Below are 18,053 nucleotides of genomic sequence, written 5' to 3' on the forward strand. Positions count from 1 at the left end.
TGTCTAGCACCCACAAGCTCATAACAATACAGAAAGATACTTGTTGGGTTGGCTAATCATGTGCTCTGAATTTTTGCCTGCAATTCTTCAGTAAGCAGTGTGCAGATTACCTTATTGCATAGTAACAGTACTATGGTGATAGTGGAGACAATATTGCTTATGTCTGATTTTACGATTATAAAAATGTATAGAGAATAATTGTAATGTGTGTAAAGTGAAATTATGTTTTAGTAAAAAAAGTAGTTTTTACTAACAGCCAATTTTTAATTGATCTAGGATAATCACAGAACGGTGGCAAATGTGTCTGATGAAGTTTCAAGTGAAGAGGGACCGGAAGCAGGATATCCTTTGCGCCGTAATGCAGAACGTACTTCCAGCGACTGCACATTTCGGAATAGGAAATCCCATCATTATAAGAAACATTACCCTGTGGAGGTATGCTCTTGCAATGATCTCAAACAAACTTTCATGAAAGCAGTAAGATATATAATTGGAAAAACTATTCCACCCCCCTATAACAGCTTCCCTGCTTAGGGAGTTGATATTCTTGAGGGGTGGTGGGCTCAGGGATAGGGCTAAACAAAATCAAAAATTCTTTCTGAAGAATCTGAAGAAGTGTGCATGCACACGAAAGCTCATACCAAGAACAAACTCAGTTGGTCTCTAAGGTGCTACTGGAAAGAATTTTTGATTTTGTTTTGACTATGGCAGACCAACACGGCTACCCACCTGTAACAGGGATAGGGCTATTCAGGTTGCAAAATTGACTTTCTAGAGATACTCTCTTGGTGTCAGCTCTTTGTTTTTGTTGAGTGGTTGTGGTACAAGAATGTGTATGGCTGTTCTGCACTGGTGTAGAAGCCATAGCATGAGTTGTGTTAAACAACCCCCCCCACACACACACAACCAAGGGGGAACAAGGACAGAACTAAGTGGCATTATTAGAGCAAGGAATAAAATGTCCCCTTGGGCTAACAAACCCAGTGCTTTGTTATTTTGTGGAAAATAGAGCTTGTAATAGAGCTATAAACCTATAAAATTATCAGAAGACATACTATTTTAGAAATATAAGCATCACTATTTCTAAATACCAAATGTCTGTTTTTGCATGGCAAAAAGGCTTTATTTTTACAAAAAGGCCCCTAGGCATGTTTTTGATTTTTAATTCGAATTGGCTATCAACTGAATATTTAAAACAGGCTAATGTTTGGCATTAAATGAATATGAAGAAATTTCTAGGGGTTATGATGGCCTGGGGTCCCAGTGGAATAACAAGCAGACCCAGGCTTTGATTGAAAACTATTCCTTTACTGGCACAACTGTACCAAGGGAGAGTCTCCAGAAAATGAAAAGGAAACTGCAACATGGTACAAATAAGCAGCGTTCTTAAACATTTCTGTACTACACATGTGATTACCATTAACCAGTCATAGGCTTACAGTAAGACATCCTATAGCAGTCACAACCTACTTCATCAAATCTAAGCCAATCAGAAATCTTTTAACTCCTCTGACTCCCCAACTCTCTGATTTTAAAAAACGTATGATTAAATATAATTATTCTTCAATGTCCTTCTTTATTAACTTCTGATTATCTTATTCACTTGCTGTTCTACCTTGTTAATTCCTTTTTTTTTAATTCAGCAAACTGTGATTAAGTGAAATTGTTCTACCTAGCTGGTTTCTTGCATTCCTTTAGCATACCAGAGTACTGGTTGTTATGGTTGTTATCTACTAGTTCCAATAAATATTACCTACAGATTTTTTTCTTCTATTAGAAAGGGTTTAGTTCAGGGGTCAGCAAACTTTTTCAGCAGGGGGCCGGTCCACTGTCCCTCAGACCTTGTGGGGGGCTGGACTATATTTTGAAAAAAAAAATGAACAAATTCCTATGCCCCACAAATAACCCAGAGATGCTTTTTAAATAAAAGGACACATTGTACTCATGTAAAAACACGCTGATTCCCGGACCGTCCGCGGGTCGCATTTAGAAGGCGATTGGGCCGCATCCGGCCTCCGGGCCTTAGTTTGGGGACCCCTGGTTTAGTTAAAGTTCCCACTCCCATGCCAAGCTACAAGAATCTGGAATAAGAAGCAAATGCAGTTCTAGGAAAAAAATGAGTTTATTATTGAAACAAGAAAAAACCAAATATGCAATGTCTGTCTTTCAGGATATCCCTAAATCAGGCACTAGTTGCAGTTCGCGATGCTCAAGTTCCAGACAAGATTCTGAGAGTACAAGACCAGAGTCTGAGACAGAAGATGTATTGTGGGAGGACCTTCTGCATTGTGCGGAGTGCCGCTCCTCTTGCACCAGTGAGACAGATGTGGAAAACTCTCAAGTTAACACATGTATAAAGAAAGAGTATAGAGATGACCCATTTCACCAGGTTAGTGGGAAAAGACCACATTGCGTATCCTGCCAAATCTATCGTGAGTTAGAATTGTGGCAGAAAAAGAGGTAAACTCAAAAAAAATAGTTATTTGCAAATAGGCACTTTTGGTAATGAAATACTTTTTTGTAATGGTAAATTAGTGCTTGGTATACATTGTGCAGAATAACACCTTCTTCTTTTCTTCTCCTTTTACGCAGAGTCACCTGCCCTGGTTTCATAGCTCTAACCCTGGGCTCGAAAAAGTGAGTGCAATTGTTTGGGAAGGTAATGACTGCAAAAAGGCTGATATGTCGGTGCTTGAGATCAGTGGCATGATAATGAACAGAGTGAGTATCTATTAGAAATATTTTACTTGGCTTGATAATGCCCTTTACCCAAGTTAAAGATACTTCTGTTTCCCTGATGATGTCTGTACCATGTTGCAGTTCTGTAGGTTTCAATTTGCTTCGTATTCAGTCATAAAAGTGGACACGATCTTTTCTTTTTAGCAACAAGTGGGGCAGCAGACCTGTCTAGAGTTTGCCTCACTTCCTTTGCTCAGTGTGCAGATTACACAGAGCAGCTGACTATTAGTAGCCTATATAATAAATAAAAGACGCACAATTTATTGGCAGAATAAAATTGAGTCTGTAAAACTGGAACACCACTACACATGAGCATGAAAGGCTGACTAACCTGAACAACATTTTTTTTCCAAAGCTTCAGAAATATTAGGTTGGATTCAAAAGACTAATTGTGAAAGCAGGAGCATTTCCTTGATTTTTGCCAATTATCCCCTTCCCTCCTCCACATTCCATACTGTTCCCATGGGTTTCCCAACAATCAGGATTGACTTTGGGGAACAGCAGGGCTCTACAGTGAGTAGGAGGCAAGAAAAAGGAAATAAAGCAGTCTCCCTTGGGGGGGGGGCTGTGGACTCTCCCTCCTTGGAGATTTCTAAACAGAGGTTTGATGGCCATCTGTCACGAATGCTTTAGTTTAGATTCCTGCATTGCAGGAAGTTGGACTAGATGACTCTGAGGTTCCTTCCAATTCTACTATTCTGTCATTCTATGAAAACTGAATCGCATGAGTGGAATTTGCTTGAGATTCTTAGAATGCAACTTGTTATCATTTTTGATCCTTTGGTCCTTCATCGCCTATATGTATAGGCCCTAGGAGTTTCCCTTTTTATATTGCCTTTCAACTCTGTCTTAACAAATTTGAAAACCGTTCTGGTATATTACACATTTTAAGCGTATTTGCAAATAACTACTTTTATGGAAGAGTACTAAACAGTATTTCTTAACATGCCACTTTATATTATACTGCTGGGGTTTTGTTGTTTGTAGTATTTTTATAATATAGTTGGCTTGTTTGTTGTTTAGCTGGGGAAACCCAGCCAGATGGGCGGGGTATACATAAGAAATTATTATTATTATTATTATTATTATTATTATTATTATTATTATTATTATATTATTATTATTGTTATTATTATATTTGTCATCGTGTTGGGTTTTAAAAATATATATTTCTCTCATCTTTAGGTAAACAGCTATGTACCAGGAATAGGATATCAGATTTTTGGAAATGTTGTCTCCCTAATCCTGGGTTTAACACCATTTGTATTTCGAATTTCCCAAGCTAAGGATCTGGAGCATTTAACTACACATTCTGCTGCTGAACTTTATACTATTGCATTTGGGTCAAATGGAGACATAATGGTTCTTTCCATGGTTATAGTATGCTTCATAGTTCGTGTTTCCCTTGTATGGATATTCTTCTTTTTATTATGTGTGGCTGAGAGAACCTACAAACAGGTAGGCATTTGCAGCAAACTGCCCATTCACATGAAGAAAAAAAACTGCAATGTATTATATGTTATGCTTTTTGGCATATATGTTTTGATATAGAACACAGTTTTAGATATTTATTATCTTATTATTTTAAGATTTGCATCCTCTTCTTCAAAAAAATTATAGAATTGAAAATTAAAAGGAAAATAAAATAGAATTAAAAGGAAAATAAAAACTATTATTTTCCTATTATTTATGATTTATTGCATTTGTATTTTGCCTATCCTTGCTAGAGTGCTCAAAGAAGTAGTTCTCCCTTCCTGTACTTTAAATTAGTACAGGAAGGAGCTGTTTGTTTCGCATTGCTTAATTCACTAAGAAACTGCCACAAAACAAGGAAATGCCAACCTCAGGTAGAAAGCCACAATATAAAATTGTGTATGCATGTATATATGGCTGTGATGTTTTCCTTGATTTATATTCTTTTTTTGTAAACTACAGAGAGTTTTTAAAATAATTTTTTTACAATCAAGTGGTGTGTTAAATTTATGGCATTGTTTGCATCCAACTGTCTCAAAAGACAATGGAATGTGCTTCTGGGGTGAAATCAATTGCGTGTCGAGACCCCGCGGAGCCGCCCCCTCGGGGATGAAATAAAACACAACGACACAGGAATATAGGTTAATGTTATTGGGCAAATTTGGCCACAACATTATTGGTTACAGAATGTGAGCGGTATTGGCTTAGGCATTGAGTGGACCTGACTATATCTGACTCCTGCCCGCAGAGCAGGAAGTCAAGTAAGGGTAACCACTGTAGAGGGAGCTCCGATTCAGACCAACTCAAGCTCCCCTGGTTCCCAAGGGGTCGCGGCATGGCCTTAGCCCGCCCCGGGCTTCGGACAAGATCCGCACCCCCGGAATTCCTTAACGGAATACCCTTAAGCTTGGAGGGGCAGGCGATGGCCAGGTCTCCCCTCCCCCATCATAAGGTCAACCCAATCCCTAACCGCAACACCTTACAAAGTTGTGATAGTTGCTAAGCGGTAGGCGAAAACCACATGGCCAAGCCAATCTGCCAAGTGGAAAAATTCCTACCAGGCCCCTGACAAGGGCAGGCGACCAACCGAAGTCCAGAGCAGGCCATTGAAGAAAAACCTGCAAATAGGGAGGGAGGGTGGGAGATTGAGGAAGCGAGCCGAAAGGAAGCCTCCGGCTCGCACTTCTGCCTTTAAATGGGAGTCCCGGCCCGCCCCCCCCAGCTGGCCAGTTGGCCAGCTGTTTGCTGGCGTGGCGGGAATCCTCCGGGCAGCGAGGGACAAAGTCCCCGCCCACCGGAAGTGAGAGGGCGACCACGTGGTCCCACCACAAACTCCTTCCCACAGGCAATTGGAGCGGATATCTCATGTTAGCACTGAAGTGACCTCCCCAGAGCACAATCTGGGCATGTGTATGGAGGTCCTGGGCTGCCCAGACAACAAGATCCAAGGAAAGCAGAACATACATTTGGCACCAGCGTGGTTGCCGGAGGGAGGTGTACAAGGGCGCCATCCAACACTCTTAGGGACTCCATTCCAGATTTGTGTAGGGTTTACCCCTTAGCCCTTTCTTCTCCTGGAAGATGTCCTGCAAGCCAGTGGAGGTTTAGGAACAGAGTTTTCCTTTTCTTAGACGGGCTGCCTTCCCAGGGTGATGAGCCCCACCTGCCCCTCCTTTCCTTCTACAGCATGTGTAGTAACCGCCTTCCTAACTGTTGCGTCCACTATTCATCTTATCCACTCAAGTTGCCCAGATCCTGTCTTCTCATGCAGGGGAAGTCCCTAACTCACTGAGGGTTTGAGACCCATCAGCTACCTTCACCTGGTTTAGCCAGCCAGTCACAGCCATTGTGGCTGCTGTCTCATGCTGACAGCTTCTAGGAGCCTCAGGTGAGAGCTGAGTGGAGGGTGGAGATCAAGGTGGACAAAGTACCCAGAAGGAGCACAACATGTTCTCTACCAGTGCTACTACCCGTCGCCTAACATGCCATAAACATATACATTGCATATATGTATATAAATATAAAATTTGTAGTACAATATTTATACAAATATTTATTTATTAAATTTTATACCGATAATTAATATATAAAGTGGTAAATGGAAATTTCAACTTTAATTCGACCACAGTATTAAATATGGACAATATGTAACGCATCTAAAGTTACAACGTCTTACAATGGTTTAAACATCTGTATTGGTATTATGGGTATTTCCTAATATTATGAAAAACCAAATGTAATCAAATTCCAAATGCATTTCAGTTCTTAGCTCCTAAACATAACTTAGTGCTTACAGAGGCTACTCTTTGCCAAACTCTTTGGCCACCTAACATCGGCAAGAAGGGCACGGAAGTCGAGGTTCCTCACTTCCGACTAAAGAAGGTGCAGAATATTAAAATGTGGCTTTCCCTCCGCTCCTATCTAAAGGTTTGTTGGCCCTTATTTTTTGTTTGCCATGTATGCTTTTAAACCAGATGTGTGTTATACTGACAGTACTTAATACTGAGCATTGCCCTCTTCTGAATTTTTGCATTTCTCCTGAGCTTTGTAGTACAGGTAAGTAGTATTCTCATTGTGAAAATCAGAGGTGAGCAACTCAGATCTTCTGCCAGTCTTTAGTTTTAGCAGGTCACGTTTTATAAGGCCAGCTTTCTGTTTCTGGTTAGGCAGAGTGGTTTTTAAACGACACAGTTTGGCATAATTATTTCATTTCTGTAGTCTAAATATTGTGGAAAGAAGCCTTATTTGTAAAGAAGGGTGATGCCTTTTAGTTGTTTTATAAATCAGCTGACTCTTTGCCTAGTTAAGGAAGAAATAAAAAAATAAAAGGTGTTTTCTTGATGGACTTTAAAAGCACAGGACTAAAAATGTAATTATTAATAACACTTCTGACAGACGTTCCTGGGAAATTATGGTATTTTAGTCCTCATATGTCATCATTACTTTCCAGCAGCGTAGAGAATTCTTCTGCGTTGGTGTCGCAGGCATCTGTTAAATGCTGCTGTGATGCCGTATCTGATGCTGAATGTTACAAGACCCTTCCCCATACTGTGTTGAATTTTCTCTCCCCACTCCCCACACTCTGTGTTGTCTTTTGATTGTTTTCCCCCCTTCGGGTTCAGTTTGCTTGCTCTCTGGAGCTCATACTTTACGTTTCAAGAATAGTGATTCCCCTTGCAGGGGGGGGGGGATACCGTTTGCAGTGGCAAATGCTAGTACTATTACATTGCTAGCCATTTGCAGAGCTTCCACTGTGGGAGGAGATCTTTCATCCGAGAGTCATTTATACTGCAAGTGTGTTATGAATATGCTATTTAAATAATGTTTTTCCGCCCCACTCAATGTTTCCATATACGTAGATGGTACGTTTTTGTTTTTACCTCCATAGATTTTTCTACAGAACTTTAAGGGCTTCTCAAAGTTTATTGCACAATTTCAAAGAGAGAAAGGTTTGGTGGAACTTGATTTCCCTTTTTTCCTATATCAACGGCAGGCAACACTTCTTCTCCTATTCAGAGGTCACTGGAGGGGTTATCTTGCAGCTCCACAATATCTGTAGTGTCGTAATATCCATCTTAGTATGATCATCTGCGGCTGGCTTGTTCTTCCATGATAATGAATGTATTTGTTATCTTAAAACAATGAAAAATACTAAAAAAGTTTACTACACAAAATATTTGTTAATTGTAGAAGTGTTGACCACTTTGAACCACATAAATAAGTTGAGATATGATTGAGGCTTTTGACCACATGACCACATGACCAGTGACCTGGGTTCTCCCTTTGTGCAAGCTGGCAGAGAAATAAGGAAGAAATATCCTGTTAACAATAGTTTTCCCTTTTGTCTGAGCTAGGAAACCCTGATTAAAAAGTTCAGAACAAGTAATATATTACCGGTAAATCATGAAGTAGCCTTCATGTCTTTACTTGTTCAAAAGCTGTTAACCATGGCTTACCAGTTTAGATGAAACAGGAACCTTTAGTTAATGAAAAGTTTCTAGGTTTGAGTAAAGGGGTTGTATGAAAGGGTGTTCATACATTGATTTATGAAGCTGATATATTTACAGACTTTCCCATTGTCTCACCTTGCATCAAAGCAGTGGTATTATATAATAATCATAGCAGGACACCTTAATGTTGTTCAACTACCCCTTGTCCCCTATGTGGCTAAACACATTGTTCATGCCTCCTATTTTGTTCTTGTTGAAAATTTACGGATGTGTTAAAGAAAAAAGACCATTTTTTTGTTAATTGCTGCCTTACAATCCAGCAGAGGGAGCTAAAAGGCCTAAACGTAGGGGGTTACTCACCTGGAAGAACCTAGCAATGAAACTCATGAGTCCTACCATTCCAGGTTAGCATAGCAGTTCATTGTCCCTCAATAAAAGTTGCAGAATATCAGTGGTTCAGCTTCTTAATAAACCAGCCCTGCACTTTCCCTCTAATTCGAGAACTTTTGTTTGGCGTTCTCAAGTCTAGGTCATACTGTCTTTCTAAGCAACTGATATTTCTTATGTCTACACCCCATGCACAAGGCAGGAAATCCTACAGTAGGCTAATTTCTCTTCAGTCCTGCTGTCCCCAGTCTTAGAAATAGTGTTTTTTCTATGTCCTGCTTGTATGCTGCTTAACTTTCAGAGAGAATTGTATGCATTGTATTACTGTAGGTGACTTGTTAGAATGATAGCAGATATCTTTTCATGCCCCCCCTGTGCATTACTTGGAGGTGGATTGTTGTTGTTGTTCAGTCGTTCAGTCATGTCCAACTCTTCGTGACCCCATGGACCAGAGCACGCTAGGCACGCCTATCCTTCACTGCCTCCCGCAGTTTGGCCAAACTCATGCCAGTCGCTTCAAGAACATTGTCCAACCATCTCATCCTCTGTCGTCCCCTTCTCCTTGTGCCCTCCATCTTTCCCAACATCAGGGTCTTTTCCAGGGAGTCTTCTCTTCTCATGAGGTGGCCAAAGTACTGGAGCCTCAACTTCAGGATCTGTCCTTCTAGTGAGCACTCAGGGCTGATTTCCTTAAGAATGGATAGGTTTGATCTTTTTGCAGTCCATGGGACTCTCAAGAGTCTCCTCCAGCACCATAATTCAAAAGCATCAATTTTTCGGCAATGAGCCTTCTTTATGGTCCAGCTCTCACTTCCGTACATTACTACTGGGAAAACCATAGCTTTAACTATACGGACCTTTGTTGGCAAGGTGGATTGTAGCACATGGTAATTGGAGAATGGTGATACAGCTGAAATTCAGACTCTTGTGATCAAGACAATATCATTTCATGGCACAAAGCTGTCTTATTAGAACAATTTTCTTCCAGCCACTATTTCTCCCTTGTCATTATTAATAACCTTGCTTAACACCATACTCCTTTAAACCATAGGAAGGAAGTATTTGATATTTGCATTTAAAACTTGTCATTTAATTGCATGATCAGTCTACAGACATGTCACCCCATTTACCAGGTTTCTATGGTTAATCCCTCCAGAAAACTACTCACTAAGTTTCCCTTTTATTTTCAGCGTCGAGGTCCTCAACGGTCAGTGGATGTGATAGTCTCATCTGCTTTTTTGTTGACTATTTCAGCTGTATTTATCTGCTGTGCACAGGTAAGGAAAACCTGACAAGAACCAATTTACTCAATTTAAAAACCTAGCAGTAAAATAACTTATCTAACCATAAAATATGCGTACACACTCTGTGTGGTGCATGTGTGGGCCTAAAGATTTGCAGGACGCCTGAATGTCGTTCAACCATTTGCCTCGTATCTGTACTTAAAAAACCCCTCAACTGATCTGATCTTTCTGCGATTGGATTATGAGCCCAATCAAAGCTCTGTGTTCCACGTTTGCACTTAAGGGGAATTAAAAACTGCTATATTTCCCCCCTTTTTGCCAGAAGCAGATTAAATCTTCAGGCACAGGAGCTCTCCAAAGTGGATTAAGCCTGCTAATTTGCACACAAATAGGTCCAGGGGCTTTGGGGAGCAAAGGAAAGAAATACTCATTTCCCTCCCTAATCCATATTAAAGCAAATAGCTTTATTAGGCCAACTGAAACTCCAAAATCTATACCGGTTTCATATTTTTGAGTAGTGGTGGTGGTGGTGGGTTTTCTTTTACTCTTTCTTACCTTAATATAAGATGTGACTGACTGGTGGTGTCTGTTCATTATGGTGTTGGTTGACAACTTCCTAGGGTCTCCCTTTCAGCACACATCAAGTGATTGGTGCTGCATTTTCAAAGGAACTCCTCTCAGTGCCAATAAGCCGATGGATGCTGAGAGAGAGCCCCTGTTTACAACTGATAGTATACTTTCAAAGGGACATGGCCAAATTAGGATCATTGCATGAACTAATTAGACGCACAAGCCAGAGATTCCCCGCTACTGCATTACAAGGTGAATCTATCCTGAAGAATTCAGGAGGATTTTTTCCATAAGCAGCACAGGGCACAATTTTTCAAAAAGTTCAAATAAGCTTTTAACTAAAATAATAATCCTCTGCTTCTTTGCTTTAACCAAAAAAATCCTCCCGTGCTTCAAAGGCACCATTTTGACAGTCTTGCTTCTTGCAGAACCCATGGAACTAGAGTACAGAAACATAGATATATTGTATATTGAAAGGTATAAGGATGTAGAGAATAGAGAAAAACAAAACCAGGCTTTGTGGGGGCCCTGATCTGATTCCAGCTGCTTTGTTGATTTGTGATTTGACTCAGGAAGCCCAGAGCAGCTGCACACCCCGGTCCACAGACATGCCTGCATGAACAGTACAGTTCTACGACCAATGAAGTTGGTATTAATTAGGCACCATACTAATGAATATCAGGACTCAAATGAGAAATCAAATGATTTTAACCTGAGCGGACAGCCATCATGTTCTCCTCTGCAAACACACTGAAACAAACGGAGGTTCCCTAGACAATGTTGTAATTTTACACAGCTCCATTGAATTCAGTGAGACTTACACAAAAGAAATTACGCATTGTACCCTTAGTCTTTAAAGTACGCGGGTGGAGCTGTGGGTTAAACCACAGAGCCTAGGGCTTGCTGATCAGAAGGTCGGTTTGAATCCCTGCGACGGGTGAGCTCCCGTTGCTCAGTCCCTGCTCCTGCCAACCTAGCTGTTCGAAAGCACGTCAAAGTGCAAGTAGATAAATAGGTACCACTCCGCGGGACGGTAAATGGTGTTTCCATGCTCTGCTCTGGTTTGCCAGAAGCAGCTTAGTCATGCTGGCCACATGACCTGGAAAAACTGTCTGCAGACAAATGCCTGCTCCCTCAGCCAGTAAGCAAGATGAGCGCCGCAACCCCAAAGTCGTCCGTGACTGGACCTAATGGTCAGGGGTCCCTTTACCTTTTTACCCTTAGTCTTTAACTACATTGTAAAAGTATCTACATTGTATGATAACTTGATTCTCTGTGAAGTCTAGATAAATTTGAATGTGTTTCCTACCTTGAGTTTTGTTCTATTTATTTTCCCTTTCAGCTACTTCACGTACATGAGATCTTCCTTGATTGCCATTACAATTGGGAACTAGTGATATGGTGCATTTCATTAACTCTCTTTCTTTTAAGATTTGTTACACTTGGGTCTGAAACAAGTAAAAAATACAGCAATACCTCAATATTACTTACTGAACAGGTGAGAACTCTCTTGATAAGAGTGGTGAATGCATCTCAACATGCAGTGATGTCTGGCACTTTGTCTTGTTTTTTCAATATGATGAACAAAAAATGTCTTGCTTATATAGAGTAGGCATGGGATATTGTTGTTTGAACATGCATTTAAAGATTAGTTGACTTGAAGCCTATATAAACAATAATGTTATTACACTATATACATAATGCTTTCATTTCACATGACACAGGTCCACAAATTAACAGATTTACTCTTCAGAGTATGCTGCTGAGGAACACCAGAGATTCAAATATGTTTGACTATTTGAATAACACATGGACTTGAGTTTCTAACAATACATATTGTGGTAGTACCTACAACCGTTTTGTAAAAGGGAAAACTTGTTCCCATTGCTTCATCAGCTTTTAAAGTACTGTACAGTGGAACCTTGGGTTACGTACCGTCCTCCTTAAGATGCTTCGGGTAATGAGCTCCGCTAACTCAGAGTAGATGCCCCTCCTTGCGAGCTTTGCCCCGGGACGTGAGCGGAAGTGGCGTGCCAGTGGCGTGGCAGCAGCAGGAGGCCCCATTAGCGAAAGCGCGCCTCGTGTTAAGAATGGTTTCGCCTTAAGGACGGAGCTCCGGAACGAATTAAGTTTGTAACCGGAGATACCGCTGTAAATGAAAGTACTAAACCAGGAATTCTGTGTTTGACTTGGTGCACTCTTTCATAAATATGGCTGCTGTAGTGCAATACAAGTGCTGATGAGTTAGCTTTTAAACCACTCGGAACAAGACTTAATTTATAAAGTAAGCGAACCAGCTTCTACAACCTGAGCCTGTGTTCATCTCCAGAGGCCTTCTATCTTGAGTTTAGGTGAGTTGTGACCGCAAAAGGGTCTTCTCAGCTGTGACACCTGTGGTTTCAATGCCTTCCCAGAGCAGGTAGCCTGGCACTAACTTTGATAAAAAATTTACTTTTGACAGCACATTGTGTAGCTTGTTTTAACTGATATTTTTTTACTGTTCTGTTCAATTTTACCGGCTGTGGCTTTCTTGTTTCCAATTTAGTTAAAAACAGTAATGATTATACACTTTCCAGGGAACCTTATGTTGAAGTGTAGTTACGGATTTTCTAAATAAATTTTAGTTGGCTGATAGTGAGAAAGAGTTTTAGAAGCGTACTGGCAATTGGGCAGTGAATTCTTTTTTATAAACTTCAACCTATTTTTGGTTAGATCAATTTGTACTTGAAAATGGAAAAGAAGCCGAACAAGAAAGAAGAACTGACATTAGTGAACAATGTTCTGAAACTTGCTACAAAATTACTCAAGGTAAGAATTAACATGGAATGTAAGCATAGTTACTTAAAAATAAATGCTGCTTAATAAGATATTTTGTTATGCTTTTTCTTATTCCTCTACCTGACAGTTCAAATTATTTATTGATTGAAAAAATTAGATCCTGCCATTTGTACCCCCAAAAGGTGCCGAAGCATACTAATAACTAAATAAAGAAAATGCATAGTGACCATTAATATAAAAAATAAGAAAGAATTGTAAAATAGCTACACCCAAACTTCAGAATATAACATAAAGGATTTGGCGATATGTTTGACGGCTGTTTGATGCTTACAAATAGAACTTGGTTGTCAAGGTCTTTAAAATCACTTTGGCTGCTTTCATACTGCAAATATGAATAACTGGTTAAGCATTTATGTGTGGGGAAATGGTATTGCAGTTGCATACACTATCCACTATTTATGTGTACCCATTTTTCTGATAGCTCAAAGTGTTAACAGGTTCATATAAACTCGCTAAATAAATGCTGATACTGTAGAGAGAGTATGTAAGTGTGTGTATTCCCTGCCCACACCTCCAAAAAAAGGAACCCAGGAAGAATCGGCTGCCATGAGTGCTGTGCTGTTCTTTTCTCAGTGCAGTACTCAGAACAGTTGTTTTCAGTCCTGCATGTGATCTTGGGTTGCAGCCCTTTATTAAAAGCAGGAAATTCAGGGCCTGTGCCTTGGAGGCAGTACAGAAGGCTGCCTTTATCTCCCAAATATTTTATTTTCAGTTACCACCCCACATAACAGGTGAAAGTTATATGACTATGGAAACTTGCAAATTGCTCAAGACCCCACACACTGAACCCACACACTCGGCCCATGTGGGAACGGACAAGATTCGTTACAGCCAGTGGGGCTTGTTCAAGTAGATGTGCATTATATGCACATCACAGACTTCAGGGTGTACTTAGGTCCTGATGAGTCCTCGCTGAATGGCCTAGACAGATTTACCACCCATGGAATTATTTTTAACAAGACGTTCTATATGATATTTTTCGAATCTGCCATCCAATGTAGCTTCTCAGTCAAAGGTGTCCTCTCAAAGATTTGGCATAAATGCAAGAAGTTATTTCAGTCAGTGCATATACATGAACTGCTTGGCAAAAGGTAAAGGACCCCACAGTTAAGTCCAGTTGCAACAACTCTGGGGTTGTGGCGCTCATCTCGCTTTACAGACTGAGGGAGCCGGCATTTGTCCACAGGCAGTTTTTCTGGGTCATGTGGCCAACGTGACTAAGCCGTTTCTGGCGAACCAGTGCAGCGCACGGAAACGTGTTTACCTTCCCGCTGGAGCTGTACCTATTTATCTACTTGCACTTGGATGTGCTTTTGAACTGCTAGGTGGGCAGGAGCTGGGACCGAGCAATGGGAGCTCACCCCGTCATGGGGATTCGGACCGCCGACCTTCCGATCAGCAAGCCCAAGGCTCAGTGGTTTAGACCACAGCGCCACCCATGTCCCTGAACTGCTTGGACATCCCCCCAACTTACTGAGAAGTAACCCAGAAGCCATTCAGTAAGAATGGCTATACTGTTGTCCATGATTAGTTTGAGGCCTATTAGTAGTTCTCACTTTCCCTAAAAACAGATGTATCAGTTTTTGAATTGTATGCAGGTATGTTTGCAGTGCACTGGTTGTTTACGTGCTAAACATATATGTGCATAGCCCCACGGCTCCAGACCTCAAGTGTCTGAGCAGCTCCTTATGAAAGTCGTTGCAGCCATGGCATTGGGGGGGGGGGAGAGAGATGTTCAGGGAAGGACCACTCCTCCTAAAGCATCAACCTAGTAAGCCACTAATGTGGTATCTCCTCCAGCTAAGTGAAAATTCACAGGCCTCCACTTAAGTAAATATATTTCTCACTCCTAGGAACTGGACAGCCCCTTCAGGTTATACGGATTGACAATGAATCCTCTGCTTTATAACATCACTCAAGTTGTCATTCTCTCTGCTGTTTCTGGTGTTATCAGTGACTTGCTTGGATTCAATCTAAAGGTATTAAATGTTTTTCACTATTTCTGCCTTAATTAGTAATTTTGGCTCTTTTTAAAAAAGAAATCTATTGTTTAATGTAATTGATTCATTCCTATCAAAAGCTGGTTTTCTCTTTGAGTTAGTTGTGTTATATAAACAGGCAAACATATTACACGTTTTGGGAACTTCTTAAATATTTGCATTAGTATATTTGCCTGAAAACCAGAATAATTATCCTGGAATACTGTTTGACATCATGATTTGTGATACGCATTGGTTCACTGGTAAGTACACCGCCCAATGAATATTTATTTGCAGCTCAAGGCATATTAAAATGAAGCCACAGTGCAGTGTTTTAATAGTGACCTAACTAAAATACTGGTAGCAATTGCCAAAAAGAGCAATTGTCATTGTTTCTGCTGGTTTGTAGAATCATTGCATCAGCCTATTCTCAATTTTGGTTTTTTTATTAAAGTTAATCTTTCCTTGGGGTAACCCATCAAAAAACCCTCTACAATGGAGCATTCCATGTTCATAATGACCCAAGTTGCTTCAGATTTTTGTACAATGGCATACTATTGTGTACAATTGAGGGAAGGAGCATTCATCAGTGGCAGCACATGCTTTTTAGGTAGGCAGTCTTCATTGAAAGGAAATGGATATCACAGATGGGAAAGACCAGCTTAAGGACTTAGACCAGATGTGGAACCCCTGTTCTCCCTCCCCCCAGTTCTTGTGGGAAGGAGAAGGCTGCTTGGTTTGGCTATGTGTGCTTCAAGCAGCAGTGGGCAAAAGAGCTGGTTTCTCCCTCCCATCAGCCCACAGCTCTCATTTTCAACATCTGCTTTGCCCCCTTGCCTTGCTTCGGGATGGTGGAAGGTACATGTAAAGCTCCCCACAAAGCAGAACTGACAACCCACCACATTAGCTGTGCTAAGATTGAGCTTTGAAGTCCTGCCTTTGGGACTTCAAAGCATGACATCATTTGTGTCAGATTTGGCTTGCAATGCAGATAGTGGTAAGGATCTGATGCACAGAGCCTAAAAGGTTGCCTTACATAGAGAGCTACTACCGTACCAGTCATAGTAGGGTAGATGATCAATGCTCTGACTCAATATAAGATAGCTGTGTGTGTGTGTGTCAGAGAGATATACTGTCTTTTGTGGTTGATTACCTTTGACATTTTTTAGCCATAGCTTTCTTCCATGTTAGCAGATCGCTTAAATACTGAGAGCCAGTGTGGGTGTAGGTGTTTGGAGTATTGGACTAGGGCTTGGAAGGCCAGAGGTTGAATCCACACTCAGCCATTAAGTTCACTGGGTGTCCTTGAACCAGTCACTATCTCACATCCTAACCTACCTCACAGGGTTGTTGTGAGATTCAAATGGGGAGGTGAATTGTGCAACACCCCCTTGTGTTCCTTGCAGAAAAGGTAATATAAACATAATAAATAAATACACAATCTTATTGACAAGCTAAGCACAGCATAAAACCAAAACTGCAGTTGATCTTATTTCTAAAAACTTTTTCTGCTGTTTTAATCTTCAGCTCTGGAAGATCAAATCCTGACATTTTTTTCCAAAAAAGGAAAATGGACACAATCCTCTGGAGAAGAGAACTGATCGACTCAGCTGCCTCAAAGCAGTTGCTGATTCTATATTTCAGAAGTTTCGATCTCTACAAGGATTATTATCATTTGCAAAGTTGAAGTGTTTACATCTGACTGTCTTGTGCAATCTTAATATTTATTTTACCTTTTCATTTTTGTAAATTTTATTTTAGCTGACATTGTATTTCATTTTGAAACATTAATATGCTTTGGTTATTGGGAGGGTAAAAAAAATGGATATCCAGATACTTGAGATCCTGGCAATTGGTCACACTAAATTGCTCAAACATGCTTCATCTGTTATGAAAGGTGAAGCCCTAATGCTAGGCTTTTATACTTCAGAATTTCTTGTTACATCAATGTCATGCTGAAGTCACTTTATTGAACATGTACTATAAAATGTTTAAAACATTTTATTTTGTACCTTCCTTTCAGGGGTAGTATCAGAGCACCAGCATATTGTTGGTTACAGTAGAAAGTGACATTTACTGTAATTACAATGCAGTAGGCCAGGTTAACTACATTTTTATATATATATATATAAATGCTAGAGCCAGCACATTTCTTACTGAAGTGGTTCCAGGATCCTAAATATATCGATCTGAAGTTTTAAGCATTGTTGAAGATTACTAAGGTATTATAGCAGGTCAACAAGTGCTCTTTGATAACATTTTTATTGGAGCAATAACTGTAAACTGTTACTGTGCTGTAAGATATTTTGATAAAATTAGCTATAGTATTTATTTGAGACACTGGGCTGTTTGCACAGTTCTGACTGTGCCGCTCAATATGTGCACTTTTATGTTACTTAAATAGTGATCTTTAGCTATACTAAATCGAATATATTCTGGTGGACTATGTGCAATAGTGTTACCATTTGCAAGCTCAATATATTATGTAGGAATGCCTCTCCCACAGTACACTGTAGTATATGTGACTTATACCACACAGGGAATATAAAAAAATTGTAAGATAAGCAACTTTTGAAATTGTAATTTCCAAAACTCCGTCTTAATCATCCTGTATTGAAGAAAGTACTGATTAGTCAATTGAATCCTCTCAAATTGCAAAATGATTATGGTTTTATCCATATGTGCTTTGGAGTAAATCCCACTGAATTTAAACACTCTGGCTTAGCTTGCTGTTTACTCAGAAGTAAGTCAGAATGTTCATTGGGTTTACCTTCCAGGTAAGCGTTCAGCCTGCAGCTGATTTTCAGCGGGACGCTTTTAGGACTGATGCCAGATCATGACCACGTTGTATCTCTTTTATTTAATTTCCAGAA

At 40.2% G+C, this 18,053-nt stretch overlaps 1 protein-coding gene across 1 annotated transcript in view; it reads left to right on the top strand.

Moving 5' to 3' along the window:
* PHTF2 (putative homeodomain transcription factor 2) overlaps positions 1–17,779 on the top strand; it is a 75,206-nt gene extending 57,427 nt beyond the window's left edge. The window contains 11 exon segments of the mRNA XM_033162897.1: positions 277–435; positions 2,171–2,389; positions 2,593–2,721; positions 3,925–4,197; positions 6,509–6,563; positions 6,566–6,639; positions 9,740–9,826; positions 11,706–11,861; positions 13,076–13,171; positions 15,055–15,180; positions 16,708–17,779. Of these exon segments, the coding sequence (XP_033018788.1) occupies positions 277–435; positions 2,171–2,389; positions 2,593–2,721; positions 3,925–4,197; positions 6,509–6,563; positions 6,566–6,639; positions 9,740–9,826; positions 11,706–11,861; positions 13,076–13,171; positions 15,055–15,180; positions 16,708–16,728 (1,395 nt within the window). The 3' untranslated portion in view covers positions 16,729–17,779.
* Positions 17,780–18,053: the final 274 nt, after the last annotated feature.

Source organism: Lacerta agilis, chromosome 10, assembly GCF_009819535.1.
Source record: "Lacerta agilis isolate rLacAgi1 chromosome 10, rLacAgi1.pri, whole genome shotgun sequence".
NCBI classification, from domain to species: Eukaryota; Metazoa; Chordata; class Lepidosauria; order Squamata; family Lacertidae; genus Lacerta; species Lacerta agilis.